General features: G+C 40.9%; 1 protein-coding gene across 2 annotated transcripts; it reads right to left on the bottom strand.

Moving 5' to 3' along the window:
* Positions 1-806: 806 nt before the first annotated feature.
* On the bottom strand, positions 807-14,339 carry nrde2 (NRDE-2, necessary for RNA interference, domain containing). 2 transcript variants are annotated; one of them, XM_037747209.1, is made up of 19 exons: positions 14,230-14,339; positions 12,633-12,738; positions 11,976-12,170; positions 11,636-11,776; positions 11,251-11,516; positions 10,934-11,160; positions 10,113-10,337; positions 9,156-9,345; positions 8,131-8,264; positions 7,917-8,037; positions 7,579-7,754; positions 6,275-6,446; positions 5,959-6,179; positions 5,333-5,816; positions 3,349-3,764; positions 3,032-3,171; positions 1,940-2,081; positions 1,392-1,463; positions 807-1,191 (listed from the first exon to the last, which is right to left on the bottom strand). In XM_037747209.1, the coding sequence occupies exons 1-19, from the start codon at positions 14,303-14,305 to the stop codon at positions 1,066-1,068; spliced, it is 3,630 nt and encodes a 1,209-aa protein (XP_037603137.1). In that variant the 5' UTR covers positions 14,306-14,339; the 3' UTR covers positions 807-1,065. The 2 variants fall into 2 exon arrangements, with proteins under 2 accessions (XP_037603137.1, XP_037603138.1); XM_037747210.1 differs by having other exon boundaries at positions 1,066-1,191; positions 11,260-11,516.
* Between the last annotated feature and the right edge of the window lie 1,026 nt (positions 14,340-15,365).

Raw genomic sequence — 15,365 nt, 5'->3', positions numbered from 1 at the left:
GTTATTGACTGAAATAAAAAAATTTGACTGAATTCTCTAGGTTTAAAATGTAATTCTAAAAGATGATTTAAATGAACAAAAATTGCAATAACACATACTTAAACTATGTGACAGACTTTACAGTGGCACTGTTCACATGATAACATTTAATATACAAAATTAAAAAATAACACCACGTAGAAAGTGACAACTTTTTCTGAACTTGACACAGCTAGTCTGATATTTTTCTATTCGTGGTATAAGATTCGTCTTTCACCAACAATATCATTTAACCTCATCATCATCCGTCTCTTAATCCAGGGGTGTCCAAAGCATTATGAACAAGTTGAAGAATTTGCATTTGAACATTCACAGTTAAAACTTGATAATCATGACCAGGGTCTGAAATTAAGCGTTTTCAGGTCACTGAACATTTACCTGAACATTACCGGCCATTTTTTTGTCTGCCACTTCTGAAATCTAGGTAGAACGCTTTAGAATTGTAAACACTGAGTCAGTGGTACCAGACCGTGGATTTATGGAATATATTTGATTTAGGAATTGCTTCTTAAAAATAATATTTCTTAATATAAGGAAAACCTGCCATGGTGGCAGGTGACCTGAAATTTGTACCTGCCACAGCCAACATTTACCCTGTATTTGGCAGGTGGCAGGTGCTAATTTCATTCCCTGATCATGACTCTTAAATGCTGAGGCAGTGGAATGTCACAGTTTCCATGGTCTTCTTTATGTTTTCATTTATCTCAGTATATGTTTCATTAATGTGCAGTTGCATGCATGTATAAATAAACCTACAGCACACAACACATGAATGAGAATCATATATTTATTAACAGTATCTGGTATTAAAACACAGCTAGTGGTTTGCTGTGAAAATAAAGCATTAGACATTATGTACAAAAGGATGGCTCCTCGCCCATAAGATCAATGCAACTCTCACTGTATAATGTGTGTGTGGAAGCATCTGAGTTTTGTGTGCGAGTCTCCTGTTCGTGCCATCGAGTGTGCCGATATTGGCACACTGCCAGTGAAACAAACTCAAGTTCTTGAATGAGATGTCTGTGTTCAGTCCTCAAGTAGTATATCCAGTTCCTCTAAAGGCAGTCTGAGTCGGAGTTCTTTCTCCGTCATCAGATCTACAAACTCCTGCAGATGCTCAGGGAACAGCTGCACTGCGTCCATGTACAAACCCTGATCGCACACGTGCCACACACACACATATATTTGCATAGATGCAAATTTACATTCATACACATACACACACACACACACACACACACACACACAGAAAGAGAGAGAGACAATTAATTTTTCATACGTACAATTTTAAAAATTAAGTAGACGGAGGTCAGCTGCTGTTAGGAAGTATCACGTATATGTCTGTAGCTCACCTTAGCCCAGGGAATATTCTGTAATGCCTTGTAGAAGATCCCTGTGGCTTTATCCACCTTCCCTTCTGACACCTACCAAATATACACACACATGTAATCACATTACATACACAAAGCACAGACATAGGACTTTAGTGGCAATATTTGTATATTCAAATGTACAAATTACACAAAGTAAGTCTGTATGGGCTGGTCTTACTGTGTGTTAGTTTTTATACTTCTATCTCCAAGTCAATATTTGGAAAATGAGAAAACAAATAAAAATAGGCAGCACTCAAAGTTCAGAGATTAACAAGTAGAATGACATACAGATCAGAACAAAGTGCAATCTTGAAGGCACAACAGGTTTTTCTAATCATTACTGAAATGCACATTTTTGCATTTGATTTCTTTGAAAATTGATTTAATGCTAGATGCTAAATTTCTGCCTTGATCCTTGATAAAAGTAACTTCTGCAACCGTTTTTGCCATCGTGTGTACATCTTTAAGAAAAGCCGGTATTTAGTCAAGTTAACAGGTGAATTTGTGAGTGTTATTTGCTGTCCCACCAGAAAGTGAATGTACATCCTCCAAAGTAACGGACAGTGAGAACCCATCTCTGTTGCTATGGCGCTTTCAAACAGTCCTCGGATACGGTGGCTGAGGCCATTCTCTGGCAGGATGGGCAAGGCAGCATCATAGCAACAAGACCTATAAAGACCATAACAACATACAATTATTAATAGGTACTGTAGGTAATGGGAATTTTGATAGAAAATATTTGTGAAAAATAGTTTTCTTGGCTTATTACGCATAAATATGGAAGTCCTGAGAGGCAAGTGAAGTCTTTCTAAGTCTGATCTAAATAATATTCTCTCCTTAGTTTATGACTTAAGAAAATGTGAAAAAAGGTTTTGACAGGATAATCTTTCTAAATTCCTTAAAAAAAAAAAAGAAATCATTTGTGAAATTAGGTGAAAAAAAAAAGTTTTGGCAGGTGCAAGCTTTGTCCACACAGGGAACGTCAGGAGCATGTGGCGGCTGCCTCGCTGAACGGCTGCGTGATTCACGCGTCGGGTGTTTACACCAGCTGCGTTTCTGGGTTTCTGCTAAATGCAGTACCTGTGAGGGTTTCTGGATAATATTTGTCATTGTTTTGTGTTGTTAATTGATTTCCAATAATAAATATATACATATATTTGCATAAAGCAGCATATTTGCCCACTCTCATGTTGATAAGAGTATTAAATACTTGACAAATCTCCCTTTAAGGTACATTTTGAACAGATAAAAAATGTTACTAATCACGATTAACTATGGACAATCATGCGATTAATCACGATTCAATATTTTAAATCGATTGACAGGCCTAGTTTTCACTGACGATAAAAATAATAAAAGAACCTAGAAAGATTATCCTGGCAAAACCTTTTTTTTCACCTGTCAAACACAGGATAGAAAACAATTTAGATCACACTTGGATTACAACAATGTTTTTCCTCTCACTTGCCTCTCAGGGCTTCCATACATGAAGAAAGAACAGAGAAAACTATGATCATGACATCTTGATTACATCTTCTGAAGTTTGTTACAATGCTTATTCTCATACAACATGAGTGCAGGATAACCCCACACCTACCCATCGGCCTTTCTTCTCTTACCTCTGAGCAGCGTCCACCAGCTGCTTCCTTTGTTGTTCAGCAACAATGGCAAAGAGGCGTGGCACCACACTGCTGTTGTCCCTGGTTACAGAGTGAAAAAAACGACGCGCCCGGCCAGCACTATGGTAACGGTTCTCCACCTGAAACACGAGTCGCATGATTGTCATCATGCCAAAATACACAAGTACTGATTCAGAACAGAATAAGTGCAAAGAGCTGTGGGAAAACACATCTAGAGAAGCTCATTGCCAATAACTGATTGATTTGATTTTAAAAAATTAAATGAGTTGGCATCTTATGAGGAGACCATGGCTTACCTGTACATATATGCTCCAGAGGGGAGCACTGCTGGGCCAGGTGGCGAGGGCAGAGGTCAGCATCTGTCTCAGTGTTGCCAGTGGAAACACGCTGATGTTGTTGTGGTACCTAAGCAACACTGCCTGCTGCACAGCTAATGCCTCACACTCTGAAGCTAGCCTGTCAACATAGTGCCTGCTGGTGTGGCTGGAATCAGCTGCAGACTGGCTAGTGTCAGTGCTAGCAAGGTTGGCTTCCTCATTACTGTTGAGCTGCTTGTCAGGTGTTAGCGTGTGGTGCAGCTCCTCCGTCCTCTCTCTAGCCTGGCTGTAGACGGCGTTAGCTGCCTGGATGCCCATTGTGAGGTACTGGAACAGAGCGTAGCAGCCTATTAGGCCTCTCAGCCTCAGCTTCTCTCCTAGCAGGTCCTCATGACCTGAATGATGAGATGACAAGTAAAATCAAATTCATGAAAGACAGCTGTTTTTCACAGGAGACATTCAGACCTGTCATAGTAGGAAATGCACAGGTGTTACTTCATCTACATTCAAGTGTCCCAGTAAGCCATGAGAGTGTGACAGTGAACCAGCATGCACAATACCAGAACGTTGAAACCGAATAAGCTAATTGGAATTCAGTCATCATTAATTTAACATGTGCTTTTCCTACTGCGACATGTCAAAATGTTTTCTGCGAAAAAGACCGAGGACATTTGGGGAGGATTTTTTCCTTAATCTTAATGACAAATATCATGTATTACATAACTACTACTCAGTGATGGAAAGTAGTGTACTTTACTTGAGTATTTTTTATTTTCTACTACTTTCTACTCCACTACATATCGGAGGAAAATATTGTACATTTTACTGCACTGCATGTATTTCATCATTTTAATTACTTTACAGATTCAGATTATTAAAACAAAATATAAATCAACTAATAAATTAGGCTATTGTAGATTAAGCAAGTATTTAAAATGTGCCACACCATAAACAGCTGCAATATTAATGTGATGTATACAGTAATGCATCAATAATTATAATACAATACTAGAATATATATTATTCTGCATAATGAGTACTTTTACTTTTGATACTTTAAGTATAGTTTGATTTGAATACTTTGGTACTTTTACTCAAGTAAGATTTTGAATGGACTTTTACTTTTATTTTTACACTGTAGTATTACTATTTTTACTTAAATAAAAGTTCTAGAGTACTTCTTCCACAACTGCTACTATTAGTATTATTAGTTTGGCAATGCTTTTGTGTATTTTAAAAATAATTATACTAATATGTTGAATAATAACTAGGTATGCACTCATCTGATCTGCCCGATCGGTATCAGACTGACATGAATAAGTAGACTGAGTATTGGCCAGTTGTGACCAATCCACAATAAATAAGTTTTCTCCATCAGTGTCATAATAAAGTTCAGTGTTTCTGCTATCAGTTAAATGTATTCAGTCACAGCAAGCCAACAACTCCCTGGCCTTATGTTACCTTACATAAAAACGACTCTAATGAGTTTCACATAGTTAGATACAAGTTTTAAATTTAGGAAAAAGAGAGCACCAGTATCCGATCAGTATTTGGTTTTGGCACTTCAAGTTGAAGTATTGGAATTGGTATTTGGTGAGAAAAAGTTGGACTGGTGCGTAACTGGTAATGTTTACTTATTGCTGAAGGTTGTTGTTCCATGTTTCAGACCAATTACTACTAATCATGCACGGTATACCTCACATTATTTACCACCATTTTTAAAGTATAAAGACAACTAAATATTCAACTAAATGCGATGGATTACATATTTTTTTTCATTTATTAAGTTTCAAGTAGTTGATAAATATGCACTCGTGAATCTCAACAAATGGTGTCATATGTTTGGAAAAATGGCCCGCAGTAATACTGAATGATCAAATGGGCTAAAACCTGCTGGCCCTTTTATAAGACTTGTGTTGCAACTCTGTGACAGATGAAATAGAGAAGTTGTTGTGAAGCGAACCTTTTCTGTTGGTCTGAAGGTTTTGGATGTTTTGGTCCAGGGCTGACAAGCCATCAGTCAGAGCCTGCTCATACGACTTCCTGGCTTTCAGGATGGAAACCGGAGAGAGGGACTGGGAGGATGAGGAGGTTCCTTCTGCTAGCCTTGTTAGTACACAAACAGCTGGGGACACGGTGACATCACTTAGTCTTCCCCCTATCACGCTCTGCCCGTCCTCTACCTCCAGCTGGGCCCACAGCAGACACAGCTCACAGAGGGTGGGGCTCTTCAGCCCTTTGGTTCCCCCTATCGCTGTGGCCGTGGAGAAGACTTTGCGAGCCTCGTCGAGGTTGCACAGCGTCCACTCAAGGTGGGCGTACTCCCGCCACAGCACCAACGACGAGCGGTTGTTTGGTTCTTTGAGCAGTTGCTTGGCAACTCGCTTGCTGCTCTTTCCCTGAGAGCGGAGACGCTTTTTGTTGCAGCCACGTAGGCAGCGCAAAACCTGACATATACACACAAATACAAATAATTAAAACAGTGCAAAGGTCAGACACTTTTTTTTTTTTTTACTTGAAATTAAGTTGACCTAAATGCTTTTTCATCCAATTTTAATATAACTCAGAGTCCGATAAACCGACTCCTACCTTGAGTTTCTGGTACTGCATCCAGCTGAGTGACAGGGCGGCTCGGTGGTGGGCAGGAAGGACAGGTTGGACCATATTGAACACATTGGTGACAAACCTTTCGCCCAGCTTCCCAAGCCCCACCCACTTCCTTGTTCCCTGGAGAGTGGTCATGTGACCTACAGAGTTAACCCCGGGGTCAGGGAGGTCGTGGGCGGTCAGAGGACGACTGAGCTCAATACCTAGGATGAGACATGGAGCCAGCTTTGTCTTAATGATATGCTTCAAGTTCATGGTTATATTTTAATTTGTGTTATTCTAATGGTGTAATTTTTACCCTGAGTGAGCAGAGAAAGGTTCTCGAGCAGCAGGCCAGGCTGACAGGGGGCAGCAGAGAGCACGGAGTCTACGGGCAGCCCCAGGAATGACAAGAAACGGAGAAGAAGACGGAGCTGGAGCTCTGGTGAAGACAGACAAATTAGGGACGAGCCGATGTCATCAAACAACACCTACAGTTGAAGAGAAAGAGACAGACAGGGAGTCAAACAAAGTGGTTACAACTACAGTATTAGTGGCTAAAAGGTCTTATTGATAAAAATTTTATGTAGATGAATCATTTAAAAAAAAAAAAAAAAGAATATATCCACAGAGCTTTTAGAACAGAATGGCTACTTAAAAAGAAAATGATTATGATTGTGAATAATCATTTTAAAGGGGCTCTATTTAAGAATCAGAAATTGCTTGTTCACAGTGACACCTGTGGCCGTTAAGTCAACGACAGTCAGCGTCCTGTTGCTTGTGCTCGCACTATGTAGACGCGAGCAAGCATCGGTCAAAACAGTGAGGCGATACACAAGCGTGAACGTGATTGACAGCTAAAACCACAATATCACTATGTTGCGTCCGAAATTCCACACTAACATGCCATTTAGTACGCTAAAACAGTATGTGAGATATTTAAGTATGTCCGAAACCTTAGTATGAAACCGAATGCATACTATTTCCGGTGAAATAATACATTATGCAACGCTGGACACTACGGCGGCATAAATATCACACAATGCAATGCGGTAGTAACGACAACGTTCATAACAGACGTTGATGGACAGCTCTGTAACATCAATAACGCTTCAATTTAACTGTATGTATAAGATTTCACTTTGCTAAGCGTAATATATATTTGAAATTAATTCAGACTTTGATTCTCACAAACCGTCGTTTTGGTCACATGAGGTTGGCACGGTTACCATGGTTACACATCTCCAACCGGCAAGGAGGCTCTCAGGAAGTGACGACATAAATTACTGCTCAGTGCGTCCGATAAGATACATACTACTGTTTATTCACATAAAAGTATGTTGAGCAATAGTTTACCTATTGAGAGTGGAGTTTGTGTTGGGGTCTGGTCATTTGTTGACATTAGCGGACTCTCTTTCTAACCAAACATTAGCTATGGTTGCACATTGGCATGAGTTTGACAACCTGGCAACCACTTGTTGTGAAGTGAATGCAATGGAACAGGGGAGGGAGAATGAGACATCTAGTGGCTGAATGTCATCACTGTTATCAATAGCACCTTTCATTTAAACATATTGTAAATGGCTTCCCAATGTATCATACATGAGCACTTTAAATCCCTACCTGTCTGTCCGGGTCCTCACAGTCCTCTTCTGATTGGCCCTTGGCTTTGTCGGGCCTCCAGGGCAGCCAGTGAGCTGCTTCACGAGACGGCTCCACATCCAACCAGACGGTCCATCTGGGCTTGCTCCGGTCCTTCACCTCCTCCTCCTCCTCCTCTTCCTCCTCCTCTTCTTCCTCTGTGGAAACCCACACACGAGAACATGACTCTGGTTTTCTTGTTGTTTTTTTATGACTTTATCCCACAAATCAATTTAGAGATTGTTCCAGGATTTACATCAACACTAAATAAAGTAAAAGCCTGCTTCACTTTGCTATAAGGATGTCTGCGTGCGTTTTACCTGCACTGGGCTGCAGCCACCCTCCTCGCTCTTGTTGGAGCATCCAGGCTTTCCAACCTCTGGCCCCAAACTCTCCAACCCTCTCCTCCCCGCTGTCCCAGAACGGCTCAAAGAACTCAACCTGCACACACGCAAAAACATAACTTCACTGGAGGACACGATTTCCTCCTTATTTACATTGCTGAAGCACCGGTGCTTTAGTGTGTGTATTTACCTGCTGCTTGGTGGACAGTTCTCGTACGCTGTCAGGTTTGTAGAAAGTAAAGTCGATCATGGCCTGAAACAGAGAAATTGCTTTCTCTGAGTGTCCAGACTGACGCAGGAAATGACACTGCTGGGTGAAGATATCTGGACAGAAAGGAAAGACAACCAGGAACAATTACGACAACTTTCAATAAGCATTGAGCATACAAATAAAAAGGCTTTGTATTCAAACGGATACGAATATGATGCATCACATGTAAAGTGCATTTATATGCATGATAAAAGCCAGGTTTCCACCAAAAGTTCCCAGGACTTTTAGTCCCTGGAACTACTTTTCAAGGAACTAAAAGGATCCATCAGACCACTGTTGTCTGCGTATCCACTGCAGTCTAAAGCTCTGCAAAGATTAGGCAAATTAGTCCGCTGATGTATGAAAAAAAAGCAACATGACATGGGACAAGGGCTGCTCGTGGTCACAGCAGTAAATACACTCTGCCGCCTACAGTTTAGTGTGCACGATCTCTCTCTCTCTTTTTACTCTCTGTCTTGAGAATGAGTCAGGAAGCCGACAGCAGAGCCTAACTTTACTTTTAATGTTATCAAACAAAAACATTGCTCTCCCCTTGTCCTAAAAATGGTCCTAAATCGATAATAGAGTACTTCCTTGCTTTATGAATGAAGCAGTACACGAGTTGAAGCAGTGATGCTGTGTGTGTTTCACAGTCATCCCTGCAAACTCCACCCCAACAGTTCCGGTACTGTCAGAAAGTACTACCCCCCCCCAACCAGGGCCTTTTTGGGGGGTAAAAAGGCTCCATAAAATGTCCCCGGAACTTAATTTAGACCCTGGTCCCTGCGGTCGAAATACAATGAGATCCTCAAAAGGTTCTTAGTTTGAGGGGGAAAGTTCCTGCGGTGGAAACAGGCCTAGATGCAGGTGATGAAACTGGGCTGGGTAACTGAATATGTAACTGTAATCAGTCCTCTGAGAGTAGAAACACTGGATAAGTAAAGGCTGAACAAAATCTCTCTTACCCAACATATCCTCCTCAAGCCCTGGCTGGGCCGGATGAGAGACCATGGTGCCGTCACGCACCGCACTGAGCGTGCTTAGACACTTCCCGTACGCAGCGTTGACCTTTGACACGGTGAAGTTGCTGAAGTAGCTCTGGGTGAACAGCAGATACTCCCTCCATAAGGGGGCACTGTTTGGGTGGAGGAACACCTGAGATACAACAGAAAAAAACATGAGTTAGCTTCGTTAAGATTACTATAAGCTTTGGTCTACAGCAGTGGGCTACCTCCGGGTCTAAAAAGTGAAGGGATTGGCAATCAGATTGTATAGAAGTCTATGAGAAAATGAGCCTACTTCTCACTTGATTTATTACCTCAGTAAACATTGTACACATGAGTTTATGGTCTCAATCACTAGTTTCAAGTCTTCTTCAATATGTTCATTTAGTAAATTATGGTCCCATTTAGAGTCAAATAGACCATAAAGCAGGGTATGCTTTAGGGCGTGGCTACCTTGTGACTGACAGGTCGCTACCACTGTGTTGTCTGGGCTGGGTGTTGACCATGTTTCCGTCTTAGTACTTGAACCCTTTCACAGTGTGTTTCCACTTCATGAAAGTTAATTATGAACTTTTTAGATGCCTGAAAATGTGTTATTCAGCATTCAGTTGCACTTAGCTCCACCTTCTCATGTCAGTTCTGGTTGTAAAAAACCCAAGATGACGACGGCCAAATATGCCAAACTCAAGGATTGATTCAATAAATGGTTATAGAAAGTGATTAATTCAAATGTGTAGCGTCTTTGCTTGTAAAAATGCAGTGTGAACCTGACTGAACCTGTACAATAAATAGAGCACAGACAATTTTGCACTCTTTTTAGTCCAAAAAATCCAACCTAAAAAAATAAACCACGGCTGTAGTCAAAATACAAAAGCACTGAGTGAGTTTTATGGAAACACATAAAGACTGTAGACTGACCAGTTTCTTCCATTCTTTAGCCAGAAGTGAGGGCTCCCAGAGCTCTTGGCAGATCCTGAGCCTCTCCAGCTGTAGAGCTATACAGCCGTGGTTGGTGGCCACTGCGCGCTCTGCGATGCTCAGCTTTTTCTCTAGGACCGCTCTGTAGGAAGACTTGCGGCGCTCGACCGAATCGCTGCCCTGTTGCTCCTCCTCGCCTCCAAACACCGTTGCACTCAGCTCATCCTAGAGAGAGGGAGGAGAGGAGAAGGTTTAAAAGTTAGAACTTACGGAATGACTTGAAAAGCAATAAACAGGAAGAGTTCAGATAAATGATGGGTCTGATGATTATCATAGGCTGATATATGACTATCTCACTGGTGTCATACATACAGTACATATTGCAAGTTACAATATAAAGGGGCCTGAAAACATGCATGTGAGTGTGGGGGGTACACTGTGCTGTGCTCATCACAACAGCCCGACTAGACGGACAGATCAAGAGGCGCACATACCTAGCATTTTCACATTTTATTTCTTTATATTGAAAAGATCCAAGCCTTCAGGTGCGCAAGGAAGAAAACAGAGAAAAGAGGAGGAAGAAAATAAATCTCGATATAGAGGTATGATGTTGGCCTCTGGCGGCTCCAAATCTGAATTTTGCCTAGGGAACCAAAAGAGCTTGGTGTTGGTCTTAACCTGGGATTTGTTGATGATTAGAAATATATAGAATAATAATAACTACAATAGAATAGAACCAAATAGTTCGATAATTAATAATCTAAGGCAAGTGAAGCAGAATAAAGCGGTAGTCTACATAGTAAGAAAAACAGTCTTCATACCTGGTATCGTATGAATTGTATCCATAGCTGCGTGTCTGCTGGCAGCTCTCTGAGCCGCCTGTTAAACTCTTCAGTCCTCCCGGCCAAAGGCGCTGCACTCTGTCCCGTCTGTGTGTCCTGCTTCTGCTGCTCTGTCTGCTCCGGCTGTCCCTTCCCTTGCAGCCACAGCGCCGTGGAGGAGTCGTACACACCGAGAGGATTAACGAATGACGTCTTCACTCTGTCACCTGGATTGACACATTAACACCAGCTGAGGTTTTTGCTTGATTTTTTTGAGATTGTAAAGTCTTCCCCTTCACCGTCTGTTACCTCCTTACCAGTCTCACCTCCTCTGTTCTCCTCACCATCACCCAGCGAGAGGAAAGAGGCGGGGGTGATGGCATCGCCGCGCTCTGGAATCGTAGGTAATGTAGGAACAGGGGCCTCGGACCTCAGCAGCTTGCGACTGACTGTAGAGAAGTATCTGTCGGCGGATTTCTTCTTGTCCCCTCCTTTCTGTTTCTTATTTGACTCCGACACCTCCCAGCAGAGTCCCTGTCTGCGGGGGTCCAGACCCAAGGACGAGCTGCCTTTCCTCTTGTACCTGGAACACACAAAGAGTTTCAAAATGATAACCCACTACATTTTTAGTCACTAAGACGGACACACATACACAGAGAGTATGCTTGTGTGAATATAAATGAATAAATGTGTGCGTGTTACCTGGCTACGTCTCCTCTGTACAGGGACTTGTACGTCCAGTTGGCTGGGTCTGCTTTACGGTCCACACAGAATGGCTGCCCTGCGGGCGACTGGAGGTCATCCAACCAGGAGAAACTACTTGCTATCGGAGCAGCCTGGGGACTGCATGGATGCACACACATAAATACAGAGCAGAGATAAGCCAGTGCTATTGTGTATAAAGCTGGGTTTCCACCAAAAGCAGTCAAAACGCAATGAGTTTCTCAAAAGGTTCTTAGTTCCGGGGAAAAGTTCCTGCAGTGGAAACGGGGCTTATGATTAAGAGTGTAAGCATGTGTGATGTAGAAATGTGCATCTATACCTATCTGCCTTTTGCTCCTTTTTGAGGTCACTGGGGAAAATGGGTTCAGAGTCAGACCCACTGCTATCCGAATATCTCCCACTCTTCTTCTTGTGTTTTTTCTTCTTTTTCTTCTTCTTTTCACTCTTCTTTTTCTTCTTTTTTGATGCCACGTTACGCTCATCCTCCTCCACAGAGCTCACCTCTCTGCCTGCACTAAGGATTATAAAGTGAACTCAACATTAATGCGAGTCAGAGATGCAAACAACCCATTAAACACCTGCCTCAAGCAAAATCAAAGATTTGTTTGACTCATTTTCAAGTACTTCTAATACTTGTACTAGAAAAGTGATAAAATAACGGTCTTCATTCAGCAAATATCTAAACAGAGTGCTTCACAGTGAAGAAAAACAGATGCAAGTAGAGAGAATAAGAATATAGAAACAAGAAAAACATAAGGGGAAATGCGTAGTGTAAAGAAAAATTGAATAGAACAACGGCAGAAAAGCAACAATAAAATTGCAGTATGTGTCAAACACTGACAATGGCTTTCTAGTGGAAAAAGGTTTTAAGAGAAAATTTAAAACATCCTACAAACCACAAAGTTGCACATGTAAAGTAGAATGTCCAGTATTGTGTCTGCAAGCAAAGAAACTAGCTTTCGGTATTGATCTGTACCTTGTTTCCTTCTCATTCGGCCTCTCACTAGTTTTCTCAATAAACCGACTGTGAAGAGAGAGGGCATCTCCAGTCTGAAAACTCTTATTGTTCAGCCAGTCTAATCCTAAAAGGAGAGAGAGGATAAAAAAAAGACTGTTATTCAGTGATCAGGAGGAGGTGAGTATCACTCACTGAGTGTATTTACATGCAGTGTTAGTATCACAGTTGTAGCTGGGTTTTCTAATCCCATGTGGAAACATCAAATACTAATAATGTGGGGGATACATTTCTCTTGTCTTGCATTGCTGAAGATTAGCTGGAGAAGTTGAAGCCAGAAGATGGGTAAGTACATCAAAATGTCTAGGAAGCCAGAAACCAAACTCAGTCGTTACAGAAATGACAGATTTGCTGCATGTGGAGTCAAAGATGATGTTTTTCTCTGTGTTCCCCATGTAAAGGTCATGTCCCAAATATGATCATAACCAACAAGACTCAAAGCCAGGATACTAGAGTGCATGTAAACCCGTAATATGCGTGCTCAAGATCATGTCAAACTGCAGCGCATGATCAAGACAGCAAGCAGGATCATTGGGATCGATCAGGTGTCTGCAGCACAGCTGTATAGGGACCTTATTCTAAAAAAGGCAGATTAGATCCTCAACGATCCTACCCATCCTCTCCATCAGAAATTCAAAAGGAGTAGCAGATTAAATAGCTGATTCCTGCAGAAAAAAATTAGAACAACGAGGTATAGCAAATCTTTTGTGCTGACGACAATTAGACTTCTAAACGAGAGGTAAATAGGCTGCAGCCCACACTATACTGTATACTGTTTTGGATGGTGTTTCTCTGTATACTAAGACTGTTGGATTGCACTTTGTATAGAGTTTATATTTTATATTGTGAAGGGTGTATTTTTTTGTACCGTCGGTATTGTACTGGATGTTCTGCTAGTGTGTGTGTGTGTGTGTGTGTGTGTGTGTGTGTATGGGACTGCACTGTACGCAGGATCCTGGGAAGTGTGTGAGGTTTTTACATGTTGTTTTTATGAGATGTGTATGTGACCACATGAATTTCCCCTTGTGGGATAAGAAAGTTGACCTTTGACCTTTGACAAAAGGAGGATGTTTTCCCTTAAAACTGAATAAAAAAAAAATCACAATATGTGGAAGACAATGTAATCTCACCACCAGTGACAAATACAACCAGAAACCAAAGCATTCAGCAGAAACACACGCCTTATAGAATATCATCAAGGATGTATTGACATGTTTTGGTCCCTGTTTTTATGCAAGAAGGAGGATTTATGTTGTTTTCAATCCGGTATGCGTCGTTGCTAACGCACAAAACAACAATAACGCCTTCTTATGTGACACTAGCATCATAAACGAGGCACACAAAGAGTCAGACGGTCTCCTGGTTGTCAGAGGTAACCGTGGAGTGGACAGAAGCTCTGTCATTGAGCTTCATCAGCAGTCAGTCGCCAGGACAATATAAGCTAATATATGAGCTAACTCGTTGCTCAACAGGTTTATGTTCTCAGACTTAAGACTAGAGGAGTGTTGAGGTGAATAACAACCACATTAAAATGGTTATTACACGAAGGAGTTATCACCTTTAGACGAATCTTCAACGTCGTTACTCTCGACTTCTGCGAAAGCTGGAAACAGCGCCATGATGGTGTGTCGCATATAAACAGTCGCAGGAACATGACGTCATATGACGATAGAGGCTTACCAAAATAAAATAAAGATAAGATAAGATAGGATATTCCTTTATTAGTCTGGCAGTGGGGAAATTTGCAGTTTACAGCAGCAAAGGGGATAGTGCAAAAAAACAAGATGCATCAGCTAACACAGTAAAAAAAAGAGCTAAACAAACTGTAACAAAATATGAACCATTTAAATAGAAGGAAGTATAAAAATAGGAGCAGTATATACAGTATTGACAATAAACAGACTATTAAAAAAATTGCACAAGTGGATTGTGATATTGCACAGTGAGAATGCAATGAAATTCCACCTGAAAATATTGCACAGTATGAATTACACCTGAGTAGTAATAATGATAATGCTATTGCACAGTCAGTATACAGTATAGTGCAGTTATTGTCAGTTTTTGGTGTGTAAGTGTAAGTGGTCTACTGGGAGCAGTGCTGGTTGTGATCTACTGGGAGCAGTGCTGGTTGTGGAGTCTGACAGCTGCAGGAAGGAAGGACCTGCGATAGTGCTCCTTCACACACTTTGGGTGGAGCAGCCTGTCGTTGAAGGAGCTCTCCAGTGCTGAGATGGTGTCCTGCATGGGGTGGGAGTCCTTCTCCATCATGGATGACAGCTTTATTTATTTAAACATTCGAACTATGTCTGAAAATACCAGAATCTGCATTTTTTCGTCTTTTTGAAATTGTAATTATTAATTTATTGTATTTTATTTCAATATTTTTCTTCTTTATTGTCCTTTCTATCTTATGTTTATTGTCATAAAGACTGATTGTACTTTACATTTACAATGTTTTACACTGACAACTTTCAACAAAAATAGTAAATTTGTTGGTAAAGTGTATTTTTCTTATGGTAATAGAAATAATAACTTTGGCTTTGAATCAAAATGTATTACTGTACCATGTATGGAGGACCACAAGAGTCACATAAATAGTAACAGAGCATTTAATTGATTAATAACTAATTATAAAATAAAAATAGGCATTAAAAAATATTTAAAAATGCATTTATTAATTGTACAATAAAAAAT

This window comes from Sebastes umbrosus, chromosome 16 (assembly GCF_015220745.1).
Source record: "Sebastes umbrosus isolate fSebUmb1 chromosome 16, fSebUmb1.pri, whole genome shotgun sequence".
NCBI lineage: Eukaryota > Metazoa > Chordata > Actinopteri > Perciformes > Sebastidae > Sebastes > Sebastes umbrosus.
Note: the sequence above shows the minus strand (reverse complement) of the source record. Positions and strands in the feature narration are given on the sequence as shown.

Excerpts from the sequence above, each read along its gene's own strand:
- nrde2 (XM_037747209.1), bottom strand. The coding sequence starts at position 14,305 with ATGCGACACACCATCATGGCGCTGTTTCCAGCTTTCGCAGAAGTCGAG. Across the intron at positions 12,739-14,229 it reads CGTTGAAGATTCGTCTAAAG|GATTAGACTGGCTGAACAAT; the intron begins GTGATAACTCCT and ends CTCTCCTTTTAG. Across the intron at positions 3,765-5,332 it reads CCTTCAGACCAACAGAAAAG|GTCATGAGGACCTGCTAGGA; the intron begins GTTCGCTTCACA and ends CTCATCATTCAG.